This window comes from Myotis brandtii, unplaced genomic scaffold, assembly GCF_000412655.1.
Source record: "Myotis brandtii unplaced genomic scaffold, ASM41265v1 scaffold99, whole genome shotgun sequence".
In the NCBI taxonomy this organism is placed as follows: domain Eukaryota; kingdom Metazoa; phylum Chordata; class Mammalia; order Chiroptera; family Vespertilionidae; genus Myotis; species Myotis brandtii.
The window spans coordinates 3284862-3303890 of NW_005372121.1; the positions used below are offsets into that span (position 1 = coordinate 3284862).

At 42.7% G+C, this 19029-nt stretch overlaps 1 protein-coding gene across 1 annotated transcript in view; it reads right to left on the reverse strand.

Moving 5' to 3' along the window:
- The window catches only part of SLC7A14 (solute carrier family 7, member 14), a 103616-nt gene that overhangs the window by 28300 nt on the left and 56287 nt on the right, over window positions 1-19029 (reverse strand). Inside the window, exons 3-4 of the mRNA XM_005886572.2 lie at window positions 4453-4689; window positions 2381-2598 (exon numbers count right to left, since the gene is read on the reverse strand). Coding sequence (XP_005886634.1) covers window positions 2381-2598; window positions 4453-4689 — 455 coding nt within the window. The remainder of the gene's footprint in view (window positions 1-2380; window positions 2599-4452; window positions 4690-19029) is intronic.

The following is a 19029-nucleotide window of genomic DNA, read 5'->3' on the forward strand; positions in this document are numbered from 1 at the left end:
TAAGCAATAAATAAATAAATAAATAAATAAATACATAAAAAAAAAAAAAGAACGAGACTAGGCCATCTCTGAAGGCTCTTCCTAGGTCCAAGACTCTTATGATTTTGGGAAAGCTTAAAAGAAATAAAAATATAACCTGTCAGATTAATTATCTTATTTAAGAAGACTCAGAAGGGAGGGTCATCTTGCACAGGGCATTGATGTAGTAAAGGGTTTTGGAGCCACCCAGACCTGGGCAGGAATTTCAGTCCTGGTACTGACTAGCTCAGTGACCTCAAGTAAGTAAACCCAGCCTCTCTGAGCCTTGGATCCTCCATCTGTAACTTGGGGACAGCAGCACCTGCATTAAAGTTTTGTTGTCAGAATGAGATAATATTCATGGAGAACAATGCACAATTCAAAGAGCACTTAGCAGGTAGTGGATACATTCCAGCTCCTCCTCCTGTTGTTATCACTATTGCTAACTACACACTGTGCACATCAAAACACCCAAGGTTTTATTCTCTTTTGCAAACATTTGGTACAATTAGTCTTCCCACTTGATAGTTGAGAAAACCTGAAAGCACAGAAGTTAGCTGCTGGCCAAAGTCTTACAGTAAGTCCACGACCCTGTAATTTCTTATATTGTTAAGAAAATGGTGAGAACATTTTTGTGTGCTATGATGAAAATGCAGTTGAGTTTCTGAAAAACACTTTTTCTTTGTCACTCTTATAATTTTTTTCTCTCTCCTATTTGATGGGAAAGAAACGATTTGTATCATAAGCGAATATAGGTTTAGGGATCCAGAATAGGGTCAACAGTGTTTCTTTGTCTCTTCTGGTTTTAACCAGTTTCAGGATTTATTCATTTCAAAGAGGTGGAATAAACTTTGTGGTTCTGTGGAATTCTTACAGATAAGCAGAAGACTAGAAATCTTGGCTGAAATTGCTTCCTTGCTTATTTCTCTGCATTGAACAGCATGGCATGGTTCAAAATAACAGAAGTTATTTTGAGTGTTCTCCAAGAGAGATTTCTGGTCCTTGAACATCTTGGAAGAAAACAGTCTAAGAAAAAGCTACAAAAGCAAAATTGGTGAAATGCTGGACTTGCTTCTGCCACCATCTTAGGCAGGTTTGCCTCTCTCGGCCTCAGTTTCTCTACCTGTTAAATGGGGGAATAGGACCTGGTGGCTGTAAAGACCCCTTTCAGCTCAAAATTCTCTGATTTATGTTCAACTATTAAAAAAAAAAGAGAACGGGCTGGTGAATTTTACCGATTAACCCATAAAGTAAACATTTTTTTTAGTTATCCTAGAGAAAAAATCCAGGTGCAACTTAGAACTACTTGTCACAGGGGTGAGATCTGAACACGTCCTTTTGGTCTAGCCTACTGTCTTGCCAACCCCCAGACCACACCAGGTGGATTTCTCTGTGTGAACCGTGCAGTGGAATGGAATTTATAAACTGTACCATGGGCCCACTCAACTGCCCTCAGACCCCAGAGGACTATCCACTTTGGGTCAAATGTGGGGATTAGATTTAAAAACTGTTCCTGTCCTGACTAGTGTGGCTCAGTTGGTTGAATCATCGTCTGAGGGGTTGAGGGTTTGATTCCTGATCAGGGTGCATACCCAGGTTGTGGGTTCAATCCCTGGTTGGGGCATGTGCGGGAGGCGACCGATGGATATTTCTGTCTCACAACTATGTTTTTCTCTCTCTCTCTCTCCCTCCCGCTCCCTCTCCTTCCCCTCTTTCTAAAATCAATAAAATAAATGTCCTTGGGTGAGGATTAAAAAAGGAAAAAGATAAGAAAAGAAAAAAAAGAACAACAACAAAAAACTGTTTGTTCCCTAGTTCCATACCCAAGAAACACTAATCTCTTTCCCACCCGTCCCTCTCCTGGCCTTTGTTACTGCCTTGTTTATTGATGGACTGTCTGTCATCTAAATAAACTATAGAGAGATTCTACAGGTTTTGGAGTCAGGCAGTCCTGGCTTTGGGTCCTTTGTGCTTACCTACACTGTATGCTTAATAGCAAGTCATTTGACCTCTCTGAGTGTGAGTTTTTTCACCTGAAAGACCAGAATGTAAATATTTCCTTGCATAGTTATTAGGAAGATTAAATAAAATATTACATGCAAAGCACTTAGTATTAGGTATATTGCAAGGGACCAACACAACAAATCTATTAATTATCTATAAAATTGGATTTTAATAAATGTTTATGAAACAAAATAAAATGAGAGCTACTTCTTCAGAACATTCCAGTGAAAGGTGATGAAGAGGGTGGCATGAAGATTATGAGACACAGCAGCATTTTCCCTAAAATACGTCTTAGACTCATCACGGGGTGGAAGGCAGAGCATGGGAGAAGTACCTAGGGATGTAGGAATGAACTCACCCCTGACCAGCCGTGGGGCAAGAACTGGCCCTCAGCCCAGTACTTCCCATTGACGAAGAAGAGGCCTGCAATCATGATGAACACCCACACTGCCAGGTTCAGCACATTGAGCACGTTGTTGAAGCCCACAGAGTTCTTCACCCCCAGCGAGACGATGATGGTGACGATGACCGCGATCACCAGAGCCAGAAGGTCTGGGTAGGATTCCTCACCTTTCCCTAGAGGGGAAAGACATGAGTTAATATTGTCCAGAGGGAAAAAAGGCCATGCAAACTCCCAGCCCCTCCCCAGGGCATCGGCACTCAGCTCTGAGAGGGGTGGTCAGATTGTCACAGAGGGAGAAGAAATGCTGTGTGTGTGTGTGTGTGTGTGTGTGTGTGTGTGTGTACGTGCGCATGTGTGTGACTACACTGTAGTCTACAAGTGTCTATTTGCAAATGGGAAGGTTTTGGTATATAGACAAAATAACATGATATCCTCGACCCCAAATTGGGATACATGATATGACAGTTACAAGAGTCCTATGGAATCATGGCACAGAACATTTGAAGTTAGGACTATCCTGGGATATTTAGGATGTATACATAGGTCTAACATGTTACTTGAAAATTGTTTTATCTTCATTTTTGTTCACTTTATAGTCATGAATTTTGCTTTCCATTCCAGCAATTTTTTTTCATCATTAGAAAAATTTAAAATGTGTGTCTTTGAAAACTATTGGAAGAAAGGTGTTCTTTCCATTTATGTGTAAGTGGCTGCAGAGAAAATGACCAGTGGACAGCCTTCAAGGTCTTGTCCATTGGCCAGTGGACTCCTGCCCTCTATGGAGTGGAAAAGGCACTGCCTCAGCAGTCAGGCTCCTGAATTTCAGCTGCACTTTTGCCTGTAACCAGAGAGGTCAAGTTAAATTAAATTGCTATTAAGTACACAGTGTAAGTAAGCACCCAGGACCCAAAGCCAGGACTGACTGACTCTGGGCAAGTGCCTCACTCCTCTGGACCTCCCTGTGAAGTTAAGGGATTGGACTCCCTGATGCTGGAGGACCCATGCAGACTTAAAATTCTATGAAATTAGTGTACTGAGGAGATGTGGTCTTCATACATTTTTATCTTCTCCTGGTATCTGGATACTCAGCATTTTTGTCACTTCTTCTCAGATAGAGACACCAAAGTTAAAGGACTTGTACACAGCCTCATAATTAGTCCCTCAAAGTTCTGGGGCAGGACCCCAAAGTTTCCACAACTAATGTTTAGCCTCCCATGAATGTGAAAGCGTAAAGTCAGACATCAGCATGGAAAGTGGGAGGCAAGTTATAGAGCCTGAAGTCTCAAGGTATTTGCTCCGTGAGCTTCTCATCATTTAGTATTCACTCCGTTCCATTGCCATCCTTGACCTCTGCTAGACTGAATCCATCTTGTTCCATTTTATAAATATATTAATTTTTTTACTCATTTAAATATTAATACATGCTTATTTATGAAAAATTTAAAAATCTTCTGAGGAAGCCAATGGAGAAGTTTCTGACAGTTCTTCTTACATGATTTGTTTTATTGTTATGTATTTATTAACATGATACATGTATGATTTGCATCCTTTGTCACATGCCATTACATTAAAAACATTCCATGTTGTTACAACAGTTTTGCTAGTCTTTCTTTTATTTTCTAACTACATAGTATGTTTCCATGATTTACTTAGCCATTTGCTCCACTGTAGAATATTTAGGCTGTTTCTAATTAATTTTGTTATTATAAATAAGGCTGTGATGAACATCTTTCTGTCGAAAGCTTTATGGAAATTAGACTGATTTCCTTAGGATAGATTCGCAGGAAAAGAATTACTTTGCAAAAACAACAACAGCAACAACAACACCACACACACACACACACACACACACACACACTCTCTCTCTCTCTCTCTCTCTCCCTCTCTTTCTCTCTCTCTCTCTCTAAAGCAAACAAACACATATTTAAGGCTATTGATACATTTTACCAAGTTGAGTCCTGAAAGGAGAACCCATTTATTTGGCTCAGAAAGTTTGCATGTTGAGGTGAGAGGGGTGGTGGTCTTACCCAGGCCATTGAGGGTCCCCACGCTGTTCACCATCCAGCGGCTGAACGTGTGGTTTGCCAGCGAGTCAAACATGCTGCTCAGGGCGCTGGCACCGGCCGCAGTGCCAATCAGGTATTCCAGGATCAGGTTCCAGCCGATGAAAAATGCCACAAACTCCCCCACAGTGACATAGCTGTAGGTGTAGGCCGACCCCGTGGTCTTCGGGACACGGACCCCGAACTCTGCATAGCAAACACCTGCATGGGACAAAACACACCGGTGGTAGGAGGTGAGCAAACCTCTTGGTGGCTTACGATGTTGGGTAGGAAATACCGGGAATCTCTGGGATTGAAGAGCACATACACAGAGCTTTATGTGTATGAACCAATTCAAAGCCAGTAATGTTTCCCAACCTCCCTTCTGAAAAATTTTTAACCTGAATGCCTGGAAGGCAATCAGAACGAATTCTAAGGAACTGTTAGAAGCTGATCTTCATTTGGAACGGTCCCTGTTTGTTGTATGGGTCTCTGTCACTGTTCATAGGTGTCAGATATCCTGAGTGAATATGGACCTAACTCATTATGACCCTACAGCTGTTGGCACCAGGGTTAGATTATGTGTAAAATTCTTCTGTTTCATTTTTACATCTTGCAGAAGATGCATCTCATTGGAGAGTGATACTTTGAGTGATTTGTGAACATCTTGTACTATATCTAGGGGACTGATAAAATATTCAAATGTAAATAAGTGACTAGTTATTAACAAGGAAATTGACCACATGCAAAAGATAATTTAATGAACAGTTTTAGAGTGCCTACTATGTGCCTGTTGGGCTGCTGGCAATAAAAACACACACACAAGTGAGATGAGGCCTTGCCCTCAAGGGGAGATGTACCAGAAAATCATGGTAGGTTGGAAAAGCTCAGTGATATAGAAACACACAGGAATGAGAGCAAAGATCAGAGACATCTACATTAGCTGGTTTTGAGAAATATGGAGGAGTTAATTGGAAAAAGAAGGTGTTATATGAGGTAAAGACATGGCAGAGAGAGATAGTTTGAAGTATTTGGATGGTGGGGAACGTGCAGGCGGGCAGCTGGGAGGGTCAGGGCCCACTCCACCAGAATCATCTATGGAATCATAATTTCAGGATATGGGGACCAGGAACCTGTATTTTAACCAGCTCCCCACTTACTTTTTTAAAGAAAATTTTTAAAATTGATTTCAGAGAGGAAGAGAGAGGGAGAGAGAGATAGAAACGTCAATGATGAGACAGAATCATTGATTGGCTGCCTCCTGCATGCCACCCACAGGGCATAGAGCCTACAACCCGGGCATGTGCCATGACCAGGAATTGAAGTGTGACCTCCTGGATCATAGATTGACGCTCAACCACTGAGCCATGTTGGCTGGGCACTCCCCACCTATTTTTGAAAAACGTCGGTACATTGCCCCATTCTTTGTTTAATGGAATTAGAGATCAAATTAGAAGGAGGCTGGGGATACATCAGACTTTTGGGAGGTGGGAGAGTTTCCTACACTGTGCAGGAGCTCCTGATGTGGGGCCAGTGGCTGAGGTGCCAAGTTGGAGGACAAATGTAGGACAGCTTGGAGGAACACAGCAGGAATGGGATGAGGAGGATGTCAGAGGGAACTCCAAGTAAACTTCACCTCCAGTCCCAATTTGTTAAGGGCCAACCCTGAAGCTCTCTCTTCACAAATCAGGGAACAAGAGTTCACTCTTTTGTGAATAAAGAGAGCAGGTTTCTTTTCCTTTGGAAGCGGGGAGAAATCAATGCAGAGAAGCAAAAACAAATGTCAGAAGCAATGACACACTGAATGATGCCATGCGATGTAATGTCGCTTTTCCTTCCTCTCAGTGATGTCAGTTGTCAGGGTGTCCATATGGAAGGAGCCCTGGATCAGAAGGGCTGTGCTGTTGTCTACCTCGAACCTGTTCCACCTTTTACTTTCAGTTTCCTCCTTTGTAAAATAAAGGAATGGGACTGGGATGCCCTCTGAAGGATCTCCCTTCTCCGTTACTCTAGGATTGAATTTTTGCTGCAAAATATATTGAGCATAACCTAAGTTTTCTTTTATGTCCGTTACTATGTTGTTCTGTATTATGGAGATGCTCTCAGGGCTAGCAAAGCCATCTGTGCCTATATTACATGGCTCAGGCTGCTATTTACTTTGAGTTCCTGTGTCAGCCCCCCTCCCTCACTTTGTAAAAACAATTTTCCATCTTTTTCCTGGACTGTCAGTTATTTCTCTCTGTTGCTGTCACAGGGCTCACCCTGAGCAGTCAAACCTCCTCCTTTCTAAATTGCTGCTTCTAACACCCAATGTTTGAATTGTTGGAGGGAGTCTAAAATTAAGAGGATGTGGTCTTGGAAAGAAGACCTGAGGAACTCTTCCATGAGGAAATTGTAGGGTGTATAAGCACCAAGTATGAGGACCTAATGAGACTTTCTTGCTTGAAGGATTTTTGTGTTTTCTCCTGAAGAGAGCTGAGTTGGCACATTACTGAGTAGACTGTTCTTTAGTGCAGCTCAAGGAAGGACTAGGAAGCAAGTAACTGCTCCTCTTTGATGTAGGATCCACATTTATATGCTATGAATGTCTTCTCTCCACCTATTTTTACCTCCTCATAATATATAAGGCTTATAAACTTTTGTGGTTTTTTCCCTCCAAGCAATACTTTTGAAACAGGCTCAGTTTGAAAATGTAATTTGGGGATCCAGTATTGTGCAATCTAACAGTTTCTACTTAATATCTGATCTGCCAAATCAAATTTTAAAACACTCAGTTCATCATCAGAACCGGATAGCTAAGACTTCACTAGGTCTTAGGAAGGGACCAGCCCCTTACTGTCCTAAGTCAGGCTGTGCACAGTGCAGGAGCATATGGAATCTTAGCCATTCATTTCCCAAGCTCCTGCTTGGATTCTGGTGACTGGAGGTTGGGGAGAATGGCGAGAAAATCAATTAACCACTAACCGTGTAAGACAATTTCTGCTCTCAACAATCGTACCTTTGAGCACACTGTAAGGGAATTGATAATATTTTTAACCTTTCTCATTTATGTGTCTGCAGGAATCCAGGCTTGTAGTGGGCAGTAGAGAGTATCACAGCTGGTACTGAAACTCAGGGGTGAGAAGTGAGTGATTTCACCCCAAATATCCTGTTAAAAACTGGAAAATGTTGTGTCATTTATCTATTTTCAAGTACCTGATGTGTAAAGAGACAAATTCAAGGGTATCTTTCTATTCAACAAGAAATTTTTAAAAAGTGCTGACAGGGTAATCTTGGTTTTCTATCCTAATAACTGGGTGTCCAAGAGCAAGTCACTTACCTCACATGGATAAAAATGAGGGGGCAGTTAGAGAAGATTTAAGGTAGCTTCTAGTTCTATCATTCTTTGGTTTCACAGCTGGAATCTGGGTCATTGGGGAAGCTCTGTAGAAAATTCTTCAAACCAATGGTCCTCAGCAAAGGTACTGCCTCCTCGGGTTTGAATTCTGGAAATCTGTAGGAGTGTCTGTGGTTCTCATGATAATTGTGGGCACAAGCTGCATTAGATGGTCAGAGGACTGGGCTGTTAGACATTGTGCCACGTGTGGGACTGTCCCACAGAATGAAGCATGGTCCCATGTCTCACATGACTTCTGAAGAAGCCAATGGGCAATCATGCAAGTAAAAACCTGTTTATTATTTCTGAATCTACCTCCATTTTGCATATTAACACAAAGCATTTTTCCACGGCTTTATCAACAGAGAGTTTTCCAGGACTACAACAATGGGGTAAATGGAGGGACAGTTGTAATTTGTTTTGTTTGGAATTTACCAAGAGTTGGCCATCATTCTGGAAAAACTACATCATCCACAGCAACATGACTCATGGTCTTTGAACACCACACAGCACATCTACGTGAGTGTACATTTGTAGCAGTTGCATTTGTAGTGGTTCTATAGACGATGGCAAACATCTGGTCACTTCATTATGTCTCCTAACATTATGTCTCCCAGATTCACCCATTAAAATAAATATTTTTTATTAGAAATTACTTTTCTTACATTTATATTTCATACTCAGGGCACATTATTTTTTTAAATTAAGTGTATAGGAAGGTAACATTATCCTGAGTTTGTATTTCACAAGCATAAAGGAAGCATTGCAAAGTATTTATTACCTAAAGTTGATTTGGTGTACTGGGTGGAGAATCACTATTTTAAAGAGGAGAAATATTTATAAATAATATTTACTCAATTTAGTAATGTGTTTAAAAATAATTCTTCCCCCAGAGTTACCTTTCTAATCATATTTGCCAGTGCTATTGTCAAAGTGCATTCCTTGGCTGCCCATCAAGTGATTGGAGAGGGAGAGGCATATTGAATCCAAAAGTATAACCATGTAGCTGGAGAAAATCAATATAGAGTACTATGTTGAGGTCCAGATAGCCATCAATGAGAGACTGCATGCTGAAGACCACATGATGGACGGTTCCCATTAGAGCTGTTCAGAGATAGCAAGTCTAGGTCCTCGAGAAATATGAAGGCTCCATTTCAGCAGGACTAGAGGAAATGAGTGATTTCTCATAGCCTGCAACTGATATTCTTTTCCATTACCCACTCTTTAAGTATATTGCAAGTGTATCCCTGTTTTCATCTTGTCATATCCCTTATGTTTTGTTTTATTTCTATACCCGGGACTACTTTTTAAAAATTAAATTGACACATTCCCAGCCTAAAAAGCACTTAAATTTACACATTGAAAAGAAGATTGGGACAAGATACCAGGAGATTCCATATTTGAAATATTCTCTGTCAATCCTCTCTTGCGTACCCCAAATGATGTATGATTTGGGGTTCAGAAAACTTTAGTACCTTTTAACATGAATTCTTTCCAACTCAGAGAGTCCATGGTTCTATCATATGCAGGCATACTAGGTCAGCCTGAGGTTAGATACCCCCAGACAGCCTACGAACACTGTTGAACTTTCCAACTGTGCCTGAGACAATGCCACACAATCATAAAATATTACTGCATTCTCCCCCTCTTCTAGTTTCATGTCTTCACTCACAGCTTACCCTGGCTCTCTAATACTCTCTTAGAACCAGAAGACCAATATTCTCCAATTTAAGAGGGTAGAAAGGAGAAAGACCCAGCTGAGAGTAGGCAAATGGTAGAGAAGTGTTTCTTGACTCAAGAAATGTATTTCCTTCCACATTCCACTGAAGAAAGCCATTAGATAAATAACTATGTTTAAAAAGTATTCTTTCACCTGGAAAGATTAAATCTAGTGGTTATTCACACTCAAATGCTAATTTCTCTACTCCAATAAAGAGGCTTTCCCATTAACTTGTAGTTTAATATATGGACTAACCTATTTATCAATTAACTTACTAATTTCCTAAGGAACTTCTGACTTCCTAATTTCCTTCCTTTATGTGACATACATTGTTAAGTGCCTACTAAATTGACCACTGAAGTGAATACCAGAGACACAACAATAAGTAAGCAGATCTCCTGACTATGAAGTATCTACCTTTCAGGAAAGAGTTTAATAAACAGATGATTCCACACGGCCAGTTTTAATACTATAGAGTGTTTATGAGGTGCTCTTGGAGTTCTATGGGTCAGCTCGGTTCTTGGGGGCATGTGTCTTTGGTTTATGGGGGAGCGGGGAAGGAGGAGGAAGGCTATTGAGCTGTATCTTAAGGGTGAGCTGGGCTTTGCCAGGCAGAAAAACATGGGAAAGGGTGGTTACAGGCACTAAAAAGGCATAGCTGGGATGGCACAGGAAGGCTATTTTAGGGATTGAGGAAGATGAGTCTCCAGAGGTGGACTGGGAGCAAGTGATTGAGAGGGTGGGACCTTTGTAATAGATTGGGGGAATCTAGCTGAAAAAGACTGGACAGTGTATCTACTTCTATAGTTTTAAAGCTTTGTCTTGATTGTTAAACCCTCTTTGCACACAAAGTCTTATTTGAGAGCCTGATACATAAATAAGTAAAGGCAGGGTGGTACGTTTGAAGAGGGACAGGAGACCTGAGGCCGGCCTGCCCAGGATTTCCCTCATCCCACACCTCCCTCAAGTCCCGACTGTCTTCTGTGGATGCACAGGCCTGTACTGAGCATGGCATGGGCACAAGTGTCAACTGTTCATTGGATTTGTTCTCTTACTTCATAGATGATGCCACAGACTGAAGTTGCATATTCAATTAAATATAGAGCTAGGGCTTCTGATATCCAGGTCTAGGATCTTTAAATTCATTCATTTATCCAAGAAATTTATAAGGCGCCATCTCCATGATCTGTGTTAGCTTTCAGGGGTTCAAAGTTGAACAGAAAGACTACTATCCCTTTTGTGTGTGTGTGTGTCTTATAGTCTAGTGGAGAAGACAGGCCAGAAAAGCAACAATTATAATAAAACAAGAAAGGAGATGTTGGTTGCAGGGAGTGGGAGGGAAATGCATGAACTACTTTAAGAAACTGTAAAATTGAGTTTTGAAGTAAGGTCTTCGGATCACCAGAAGGGCTGCTCAAAGGGAAAGAGGTTATCAGGAGATACAAGGGGAAGTGGAGGGAACTGTCCAAGAAAACAATTTGCCATCCCTGCAGTTTCATTAAAGCCTCTGGGATCAGCAACGTCTTGAGTGCTGCTCAGAGTTCAATCTCAGAGGGTCTTGCTTTGTGTGATGGGCATAAGTTGCAGGTACCAGGCCTGATAAGTTGTGTCGAACATACTATAACTGCAATACTTCATACAGGGTAGATAGGTAGGAAGGTAGGGGTGGGCTGATCTGGCAAATGGATGATTCCTCATTCCTGAAGGCAGTTTCTCCTGAATATCAATCATGTGTCATCTCCCAGACACAGGATGGAATCAGCTGATGGACTACACCCATGCAACTCACCACTTAGGCCCAAACATGTCTTTAAACAAGTCCTCGCCAAACATAGCATTTTGCTGAGATGGTGATTACCCATTTCCTTCTCATTTTCTTTTTTTCTTTTTTTTGTGTGTTTTTTTTTTAAATTAAATCTTTATTGTTCAGATTACATTTGTTCCTCTTCCCCCCCCCCCATAACTCCCCTTCTCCCAGTTCCTGCCCCACCCTCCGCCCTCACTCCCCACCCACTGTCCTACCCTCCGCCCCTCCCACTGTCCTCATCCATAGGTGCACGATTTTTGTCCAGTCTCTTCCCGCATCTCCCATTCCCCTTTTCCCCTTTCGAATAGTCAGTCCATTCCCTTTCTATGTCCCTGATTCATTATAATCACCAGTTCATTCTGTACATCAGATTATTTATTCACTTGATTCTTAGATTCACTTGTTGATAGATGCATGTTTGTTGTTCACAATTTGTATCTTTACCTTTTTCTTCTTCCTCCTCTTAAAGGATACCTTTCAGCATTTCATATAATACTGGTTTGGTGGTGATGAACTCCTTTAGCTTTTCCTTATCTGTGAAGCTCTTTATCTGACCTTCAATTCTGAATGATAGCTTTGCTGGATAAAGTAATCTTGGTTGTAGGTTCTTGCTATTCATCACTTTGAATATTTCTTGCCACTCCCTTCTGGCCTGCAAAGTTTCTGTTGAGAAATCAGCTGACAGTCGTATGGGTATTCCCTTGTAGGTAATTGAGTCTCTTTCTCTTGCTGCTTTTAAGATTCTCTCTTTGTCTTTTGCTCTTGGCATTTTAATTATGATATGTCTTGGTGTGGTCCTCTTTGGATTCCTTTTGTTTGGGGTTCTCTGCGCTTCTTGGACCTGTAAGTCCATTTCTTTCACCAGGTGGGGGAAGTTTTCTGCCATTATTTCTTCAAATAGGTTTTCAATATCTTGCTGTCTCTCATCTTCTGGCACCCCAATTATTCTGATGTTTGTACGCTTGAAGCTGTCCCAGAGGCTCCTTACACTATCTTCATATTTTCGGATTCTTTTTTCATTTTGCTTTTCCGGTTGGGTGTTTTTTGCTTCTTCGCATTTCAAATCTTTGACTTGATTCTTGCGCTCCTCTGGTCTGCTATTGGGTGTCTGTATAATATTCTTTATTTCAGTCCGTGTATGCTTAATTTCTAGTTGGTTCTTTATCATAGCATCGAGGGTCTCATTAGTTTTCGTGACTCTCTCCTCAAGTTTATTGACAGCTTCTAGCACATTTTTGCAAGCCCTCAAAATTGCGATTTTTAGCTCTATATCCTCCATTTCTGTCATGTTTTTTTGTCTCCGCATTTTTTATGCTTTCTTGGTGCACCCCCTAGTGGTCTTTGTGCGCAGTCTTGTTCTAGTTGAGCCTTGATTGTTGTAGTTAATACTAGAGGGATTTGACCACCAGGCCGACTGGCTGTGTGAATCAGCTGTGTCTGATTCTGTCCTCTGGGGAGGTGCTAATCTAGCCTTTGCCTGAGGCGATCCGGCAAATGGCTCTGCGCAGGGCTTGGGCGGGGCGGGCTCAACAGGGCGGGCGGAGGGAGCGGTTATAGCCCCTCTCAGTCCCGTTCCCAGAGGCTCTGCTTCTCAGAACCCCAGCAACCGCTGCAAACCTCGGAGAGAAAGCTGCCCTCACGTTCCAACTGATGCCAGACAATCCCACTTCTCCCATTTGAGTCTGAGTCCCTAGAGACTCGCCCGGATCTGGAGCTCAGAGTCTGAGACTCCCTCCTGATTGAAAACGACAACCGCGCCCTCAGCCACCAGCCGACTCGACGCGCACCTCTGTACCTTTGTATTTTCCAAACTGCGCCTCCTCTGAGCCTCAGTATGCTGTTCTCTTTCCTTCTAGTTGAAGAATCTCTCCTCAGCCAGCCTTCCTGTGGTTCTGGGTGATGTCCGTTCCGTCTTTTAGTTGTATTTTTGAAGTGGTTGTTTGCGGCAGCAATCTCCGGTGTTTACCTATGCCGCCATCTTGGTTTCTCCTCATTTTCTTAAAACATCTTTGTTCCGTTTCTAAATTCACAACAGGGCTAAGACACGTCATATACATTGCTTTGGTTGCTAGTACTGCTTAAATGTAGATTGGGAGTAGGGTAGAAGGAGAAATCCCAGGACCTCAGAGAGAAATCGAGAGTGAATTCTCTTGGAAACTTTTGTTTTCTCTGTGACACTGAATTCCAGGTGGTGTATGATGAAGTGTCCCCATCATTGCTGACCCCTTTGAGAAGCAGGTTGCTAGATTCCGAGAATCATCTATTCAGCCCCCTGTCATGTGCTGTGGGACCCTGTGATCTGCACCGATGTCCTCTTCCCAGTGATCTTGATAAGCCAAGAAAATTGTGGGTTTCTGTTTCAGGGAGTAATCGCATCAGGCGTGCTCTCCCTCCCATCTCCCTACTACTGTCTCTTCTCCCAACGCAACCTGGGCCACTCACCTGTCAGCGAAGCCCGGGCAATTTTTACAAATGCGTCTGGAACTGCCTATGTTTCTTGTGTCTAAGAAGAGACAATTTTTTCTGCCAAAGCAGGCCCCAGGTGGATAGTGAGAACCTGGGTTTAGGGGATGGACAGCATCGTTAATCAGGGATCGTATGACACAATTAGTTACTGAACCTGACAGGGCTCCAATTAAAGATGGGTAGTGAGCAGAGAACTCGAAAGTTCCAAACCACAGCACCAATATATCAGCTTAGAAACAGGAAGGAAAGAAGCTGTCCACATAACAGAGAAGTAATCCCTGACACAGGTCAAGGAAGTTTGATTATTTGCTGATTAAATATGACTAGACTATCTGTGTACTCTCTTCTCTAGATCTCCCTCTATGAAAATAGTTTAGAGGTTATTGGAGGCCTGATGTCTGTTTCTATAACAGTTTCTGTAACATGATGAATTCAAGTACAGTGGGGCCTTGACTTATGAGTGTCCTGACTAACGAGTTTTTTGAGATACCAGCTGTCTCTCGGCCGATTTTTTGCATTGAGTTGACAGAGTAATTTGAGTTAACGAGCTCCTTAATGAGCTCCTTAATGAGCTCGGTCTTGGAACGAATTAAACTCGTAAGTCAAGGCCCCACTGTATTATATTATCTGGTCATGTTATTGCTAATTATCATCATTAGTGTTCATTATTTTACTTTTTAAAGAACTGCATCACTTATGAAATGATGATGAAAATGATAACAATAATAATGCTCATGTAGTTGCTTCCACCTAAAGAACCCACAGGGTTAGCTGTTCCCTGAGGCCACCTTCTCATCTTGTTCCCTCTTCATTGCTGAGGTGGCAGAGGAGCTGGGACTGCCCTTTACTCTGTTCTTAACATTTTAATGTAGGTGACGTTAGGTAAGCATCAAAGGCAGTCTTGGAGGGGAAAAGACATTACAAAAGGGAAAGGCAAAGTCATGTTTAGCCCTCATCTGATGCTCAGGTAAGCAGTGAGGGAACGCTGCGGCCTCTATCTGCAGCCCCTCTTTGCTGTAGGAGAGGCAATGAGGTATCACGGGAGCCTCACAGCCTCCGAAGAGAGACCCAGAGAGAGGTTATGACAATTAAAGAGAATACACGCAGATCATGTTGCCCAGTGCCTGGCACACAGTATGTACCTAATCAATGGCAACAAAAATTATTACTGTGGCCTTGAGCAAGTCATCCAATTCACTGGGCCCTAGTTTCACATGGAAATGGTGATGGAGACTCCTACTGTGCAGGCTGCTGACATGTCATTGGCCCTCCTCCAGTGGGAGCTCTGGCTATTATTACACAAGGGGAGAAGGACTCTCAGAGAGATTTACCTAGCAGTAGCCTCTGCAGTGTTTATGCAGGAGACTTTGCCTTGGAGGTGAAATAAACGAGGTGGGAAGCAAATATTGTTGGCTGATGGTTTTAGAGACAGCATTTCAGGGAATCAGAAATCACCTGGAGTCTAGACCAAATCCTTGTGTGCCAATTCACTTCTAAAACAGAACACAGAAAGATTTCCTCGTAGGTGTTAAACCTTTAATCTGGAAACATCTGTCCTATTTCAAAAATGCAGAAATTTAAAAGTAAAGAAATTTGCAATGTTCTTGCTCAAACTTTCTTTATGAGACCGACAGCCCCTCACCCAGATGACTCTGATAACTGAGCTAAACAGGCTTTGTGCAGAAAGCAAAGGAGAGTGGGAGTTGAAGCGACAACCAGCAATTCTCTGTCACCCAAATATTTTGCAGCTCGTCACTCTGCAGGAGTGGGCAATGCCCCCATTCCTAGGACAGATGGAAATGGCACCGGCAGAGATGACAGACCTACAAACCTTCTGTGAGGTGGCCAGGCCACCACCCTGTTGCCCTGAGAATGTAATGGACAGAGTTAAAGGGGAGCACCTAGAGAACACACCTGAGCCCTCCTGTGGTCTCTTCGGCCCATTTGAGGAGCAGGTGGGACTGAGGTTTCACGGGGACAGGCTGCAGCCAGCAGCTGTTCAGGAGGGTGAGACAGCAAATCTTCCGTGAGCCTAGATTTGCTCCCCAAGGAGGACCTTCCCAGAGACATTAGAAACCCCTCCTAAGAGGGTGCCATCTTGACTTCTTTCTACATTAGGGCAACATGCAAGGAGGGTGGAGCAGGGCCAGGACCCAGGACTTAGGAGACTAATGGAGACAGTCTTTTGGGTATGAGGATGTGGTTACCACTCCCGCTTCTAGTTCTTCTTGCTTCTCTGATACAACTGCCTCCACTTTCACCTCCCTCTTTTTTTCCCTACCCCTTTATACTCCCTGGCCTTCAAAACTCTAGGAGAATTTGGCCTTCTATAGGGAATAAGTATGAAATTTGTATGTTAAGAAGTGTTGCCACCTACTCTTCTATGAGATGGAAGGATGGTGTGCTTGGTAAATGACTGTGCACTGTACCTGCACAGAGCTGACAAGGACCTGCAGGTTACTGTTCTTCTTAAGAGTCTCACCTAGATGATCCTGGTGGATTGTCTCCAAGTGGGCAGCCCCTACTGGATGCAATGGCGATGGTGGCATTTTAGCTGACTTTTCTGCAAGATAACTCTAGGAAAGAGAACGGTGACTCCCTTGGATATGTTGGTGGCTTCTTGAAAGAGGAATTCCTCTAATGAAAATATTAAGTGCTCTTGACCGATTTATAATGTTGAATGCTTTCACAGTGGAAACATTCTTAGAAACATTTGCAAAGGAGCAGGCATTCATATCTATGGTTCACATATAAAAGAAATTCATTAGATTGGTTATTTTCTTTAAAAGCTTAAGAAATTATTAAAGCTGATGTATTTATAAAGTTTCAAGATAAATATAACTAAGGGCTATTAAATTTATTCCAAAATAGAAAGTTCCTGAAGAGTTAATAAGATCTAATGATATGTTTGTGTGCATTTATGTATATGTGCATATACATGCAAAGTTATACATACATGTATACATGTGTTCAACTGCTCTGCAAGGGATTCTTTTAGAGGCCAGAACCATGAAAATGGCCAGTGGTAAAGTATAGTATGAAATGTTTGTAGTGCATATTTATATATATAAAAGCCTAAGTGACCGTCTGACTGTTCACCTGGTAGCTATGATGTGCAATGACCACCAGAGGGCAGACGCTCCAACCAGTAGAGGAGGGAGCCCAATTCCTCGTGGAATAGGCTGTGGATTAGGTTGCTGCTGGGACACTGTTGGCCCTGAATCTGCTTCATCCACACCCCGGATCCAGAGATTGGTTTCGGCCTGATCCCCACAGGCCAGGCCGAGGGACTCCACCGGTGCACGAATCCATGCACTGGGCCTCTAGTTAACAAATAATTGCTTTTCACACATATACAGCCACTTAGTAAAGCACAGGCACAGGTTATCTCCAAGATGAATGCATTCCTTGAGTTGTTAAATCAAAGATTCCTCCATTGCTTGCTATCCCCTCTTCTTCATACAATCCTACCCTTCGCACTATGATGGATATCTACACTGCCTCCCAATCCACAGGCTGTCATCACTGGGGTGGCTTTTTATGAGTGTTTCTGCAGCTTGTGACACCAGGGCTTACCCCTTCATTTCCTTGTGTAAGAAGTTGTTCTTCTTTCTGTTCTATTCCTACTTCTTTGCCCGTAGTTTTAAAAAATATATTTTTATTGATTTTTAGAGAGAGAGGAAGGGAGAGGAATAGAGAGACAGAAACATCCATGAAAGAGAAATATCATTGGTTGGCTGCCTCCTGCATGCTCCCTATTGGGGATCGAGCCTGTAACCCAGGCATGTGCCCTGACCGGGAATCAAACTGGCAACCTCTTGGTTCATGGTTGATGCTCAACCACTTAGACACACTGGCTGGGCTTCTTATTTCTCCTCTTTGTCTATAGCCATTTTAGAAAGCTCTGCCCTTAGCTTTTTTCTCTGTGTATACCTTTTGCTTTGTTGATCTTACACCCTCACCAGGGCCAGTGGAATTTGCCAGGAGTTCCCTGATTTCCTTCATGGTCATAGTCCCTTAGTACCAGCCTTTGGGCTTAGCAATGTGAGGAGAGGAGGGGCATGAGTGTTCAGAGCAGATGGCCTGGCACATGCAAAGCTCCTGAGCTGCCATAGCCGACCAGTTTGACTCTATGCACCAAGTCTGCCTTGCATCAGGTGTCTGAGGCAAGGGCTGGTGCTTGGCATAACTTCTCTTTCTGTGCTTCCATCAGCACTCCTGTCTCAAGTGGTTGTTCCATGAGCATTGTGCCTTACTCATTTCTAGCGCCCATTTCACTGCACAGAGTTGAGGCTGCTTAAATATCACTCATTCAGAGACAGTACTTTGTCATGGAACCGTGTTTAATTTCCTCATGGCACTAATCACAATTTGTCATTATTATCGGATTTCTTTGCTTACTTTCTGTGGCAGGCCTATCTGTATGTTTTGAAGCACAGCCTTTTGGAAGGGGATTGTCCAATAGAGATGACAATTCCTTTTGGGAAAATACTTTCAGAAGTAAAAGCATACTCTTCGCACAAGGTTCATCTGGAGAAAGTGAGAGTAGGAGGCAGGACTGCTGGGTCTTTTGCTGGGTCTACACCGAGAAGCCTCAGAATATAAACCAGGAATGCTCATCTGTGCTAAGGACACATCTAGCCTTGTTAGGTTGGAGGCCTGGCCAATCGTAGTGGTCAGAGTGACTACAAGAGCAAACATTACTGAGCATTTGCTAGGCACACTGGTTATACTAAGCACTTCCTATACACAACTTTAATCTTACAAGATGGTTATGATACAGAGGCTAATAATATTTCCATTTACAGATGGTGAATCCAAGATCTAGACAAGATATCAGGACTTTCCAAACTTTTCCACCTGACAGAATACACCTACATAATGATACTGTTTGTGTGGATATGGGAAGGAGATCATGTGTAAGGGGTGAGGCTGCTCTCAGGTAAAGTGGACTAGCCTGGGGCCTCTGCCATCTCCCAGCTGCCCAGGGGACCGAGGGATCACATCTGTAATTTTGGAAGCTCTAGGTTAAGTGAATTTCCCAAGTCACACAAGTAGTAAATGGCAGAGCAGGGCTTGAAGATCAGGTACAGGGACTAATTGCGACATAGGGTTGATATGTGTGTGTGTGTGTGTGGGGTCGGGGGTGAGTTGAGACATTGGATCTTTCTTTACAATTCTATCGTCTTCCTG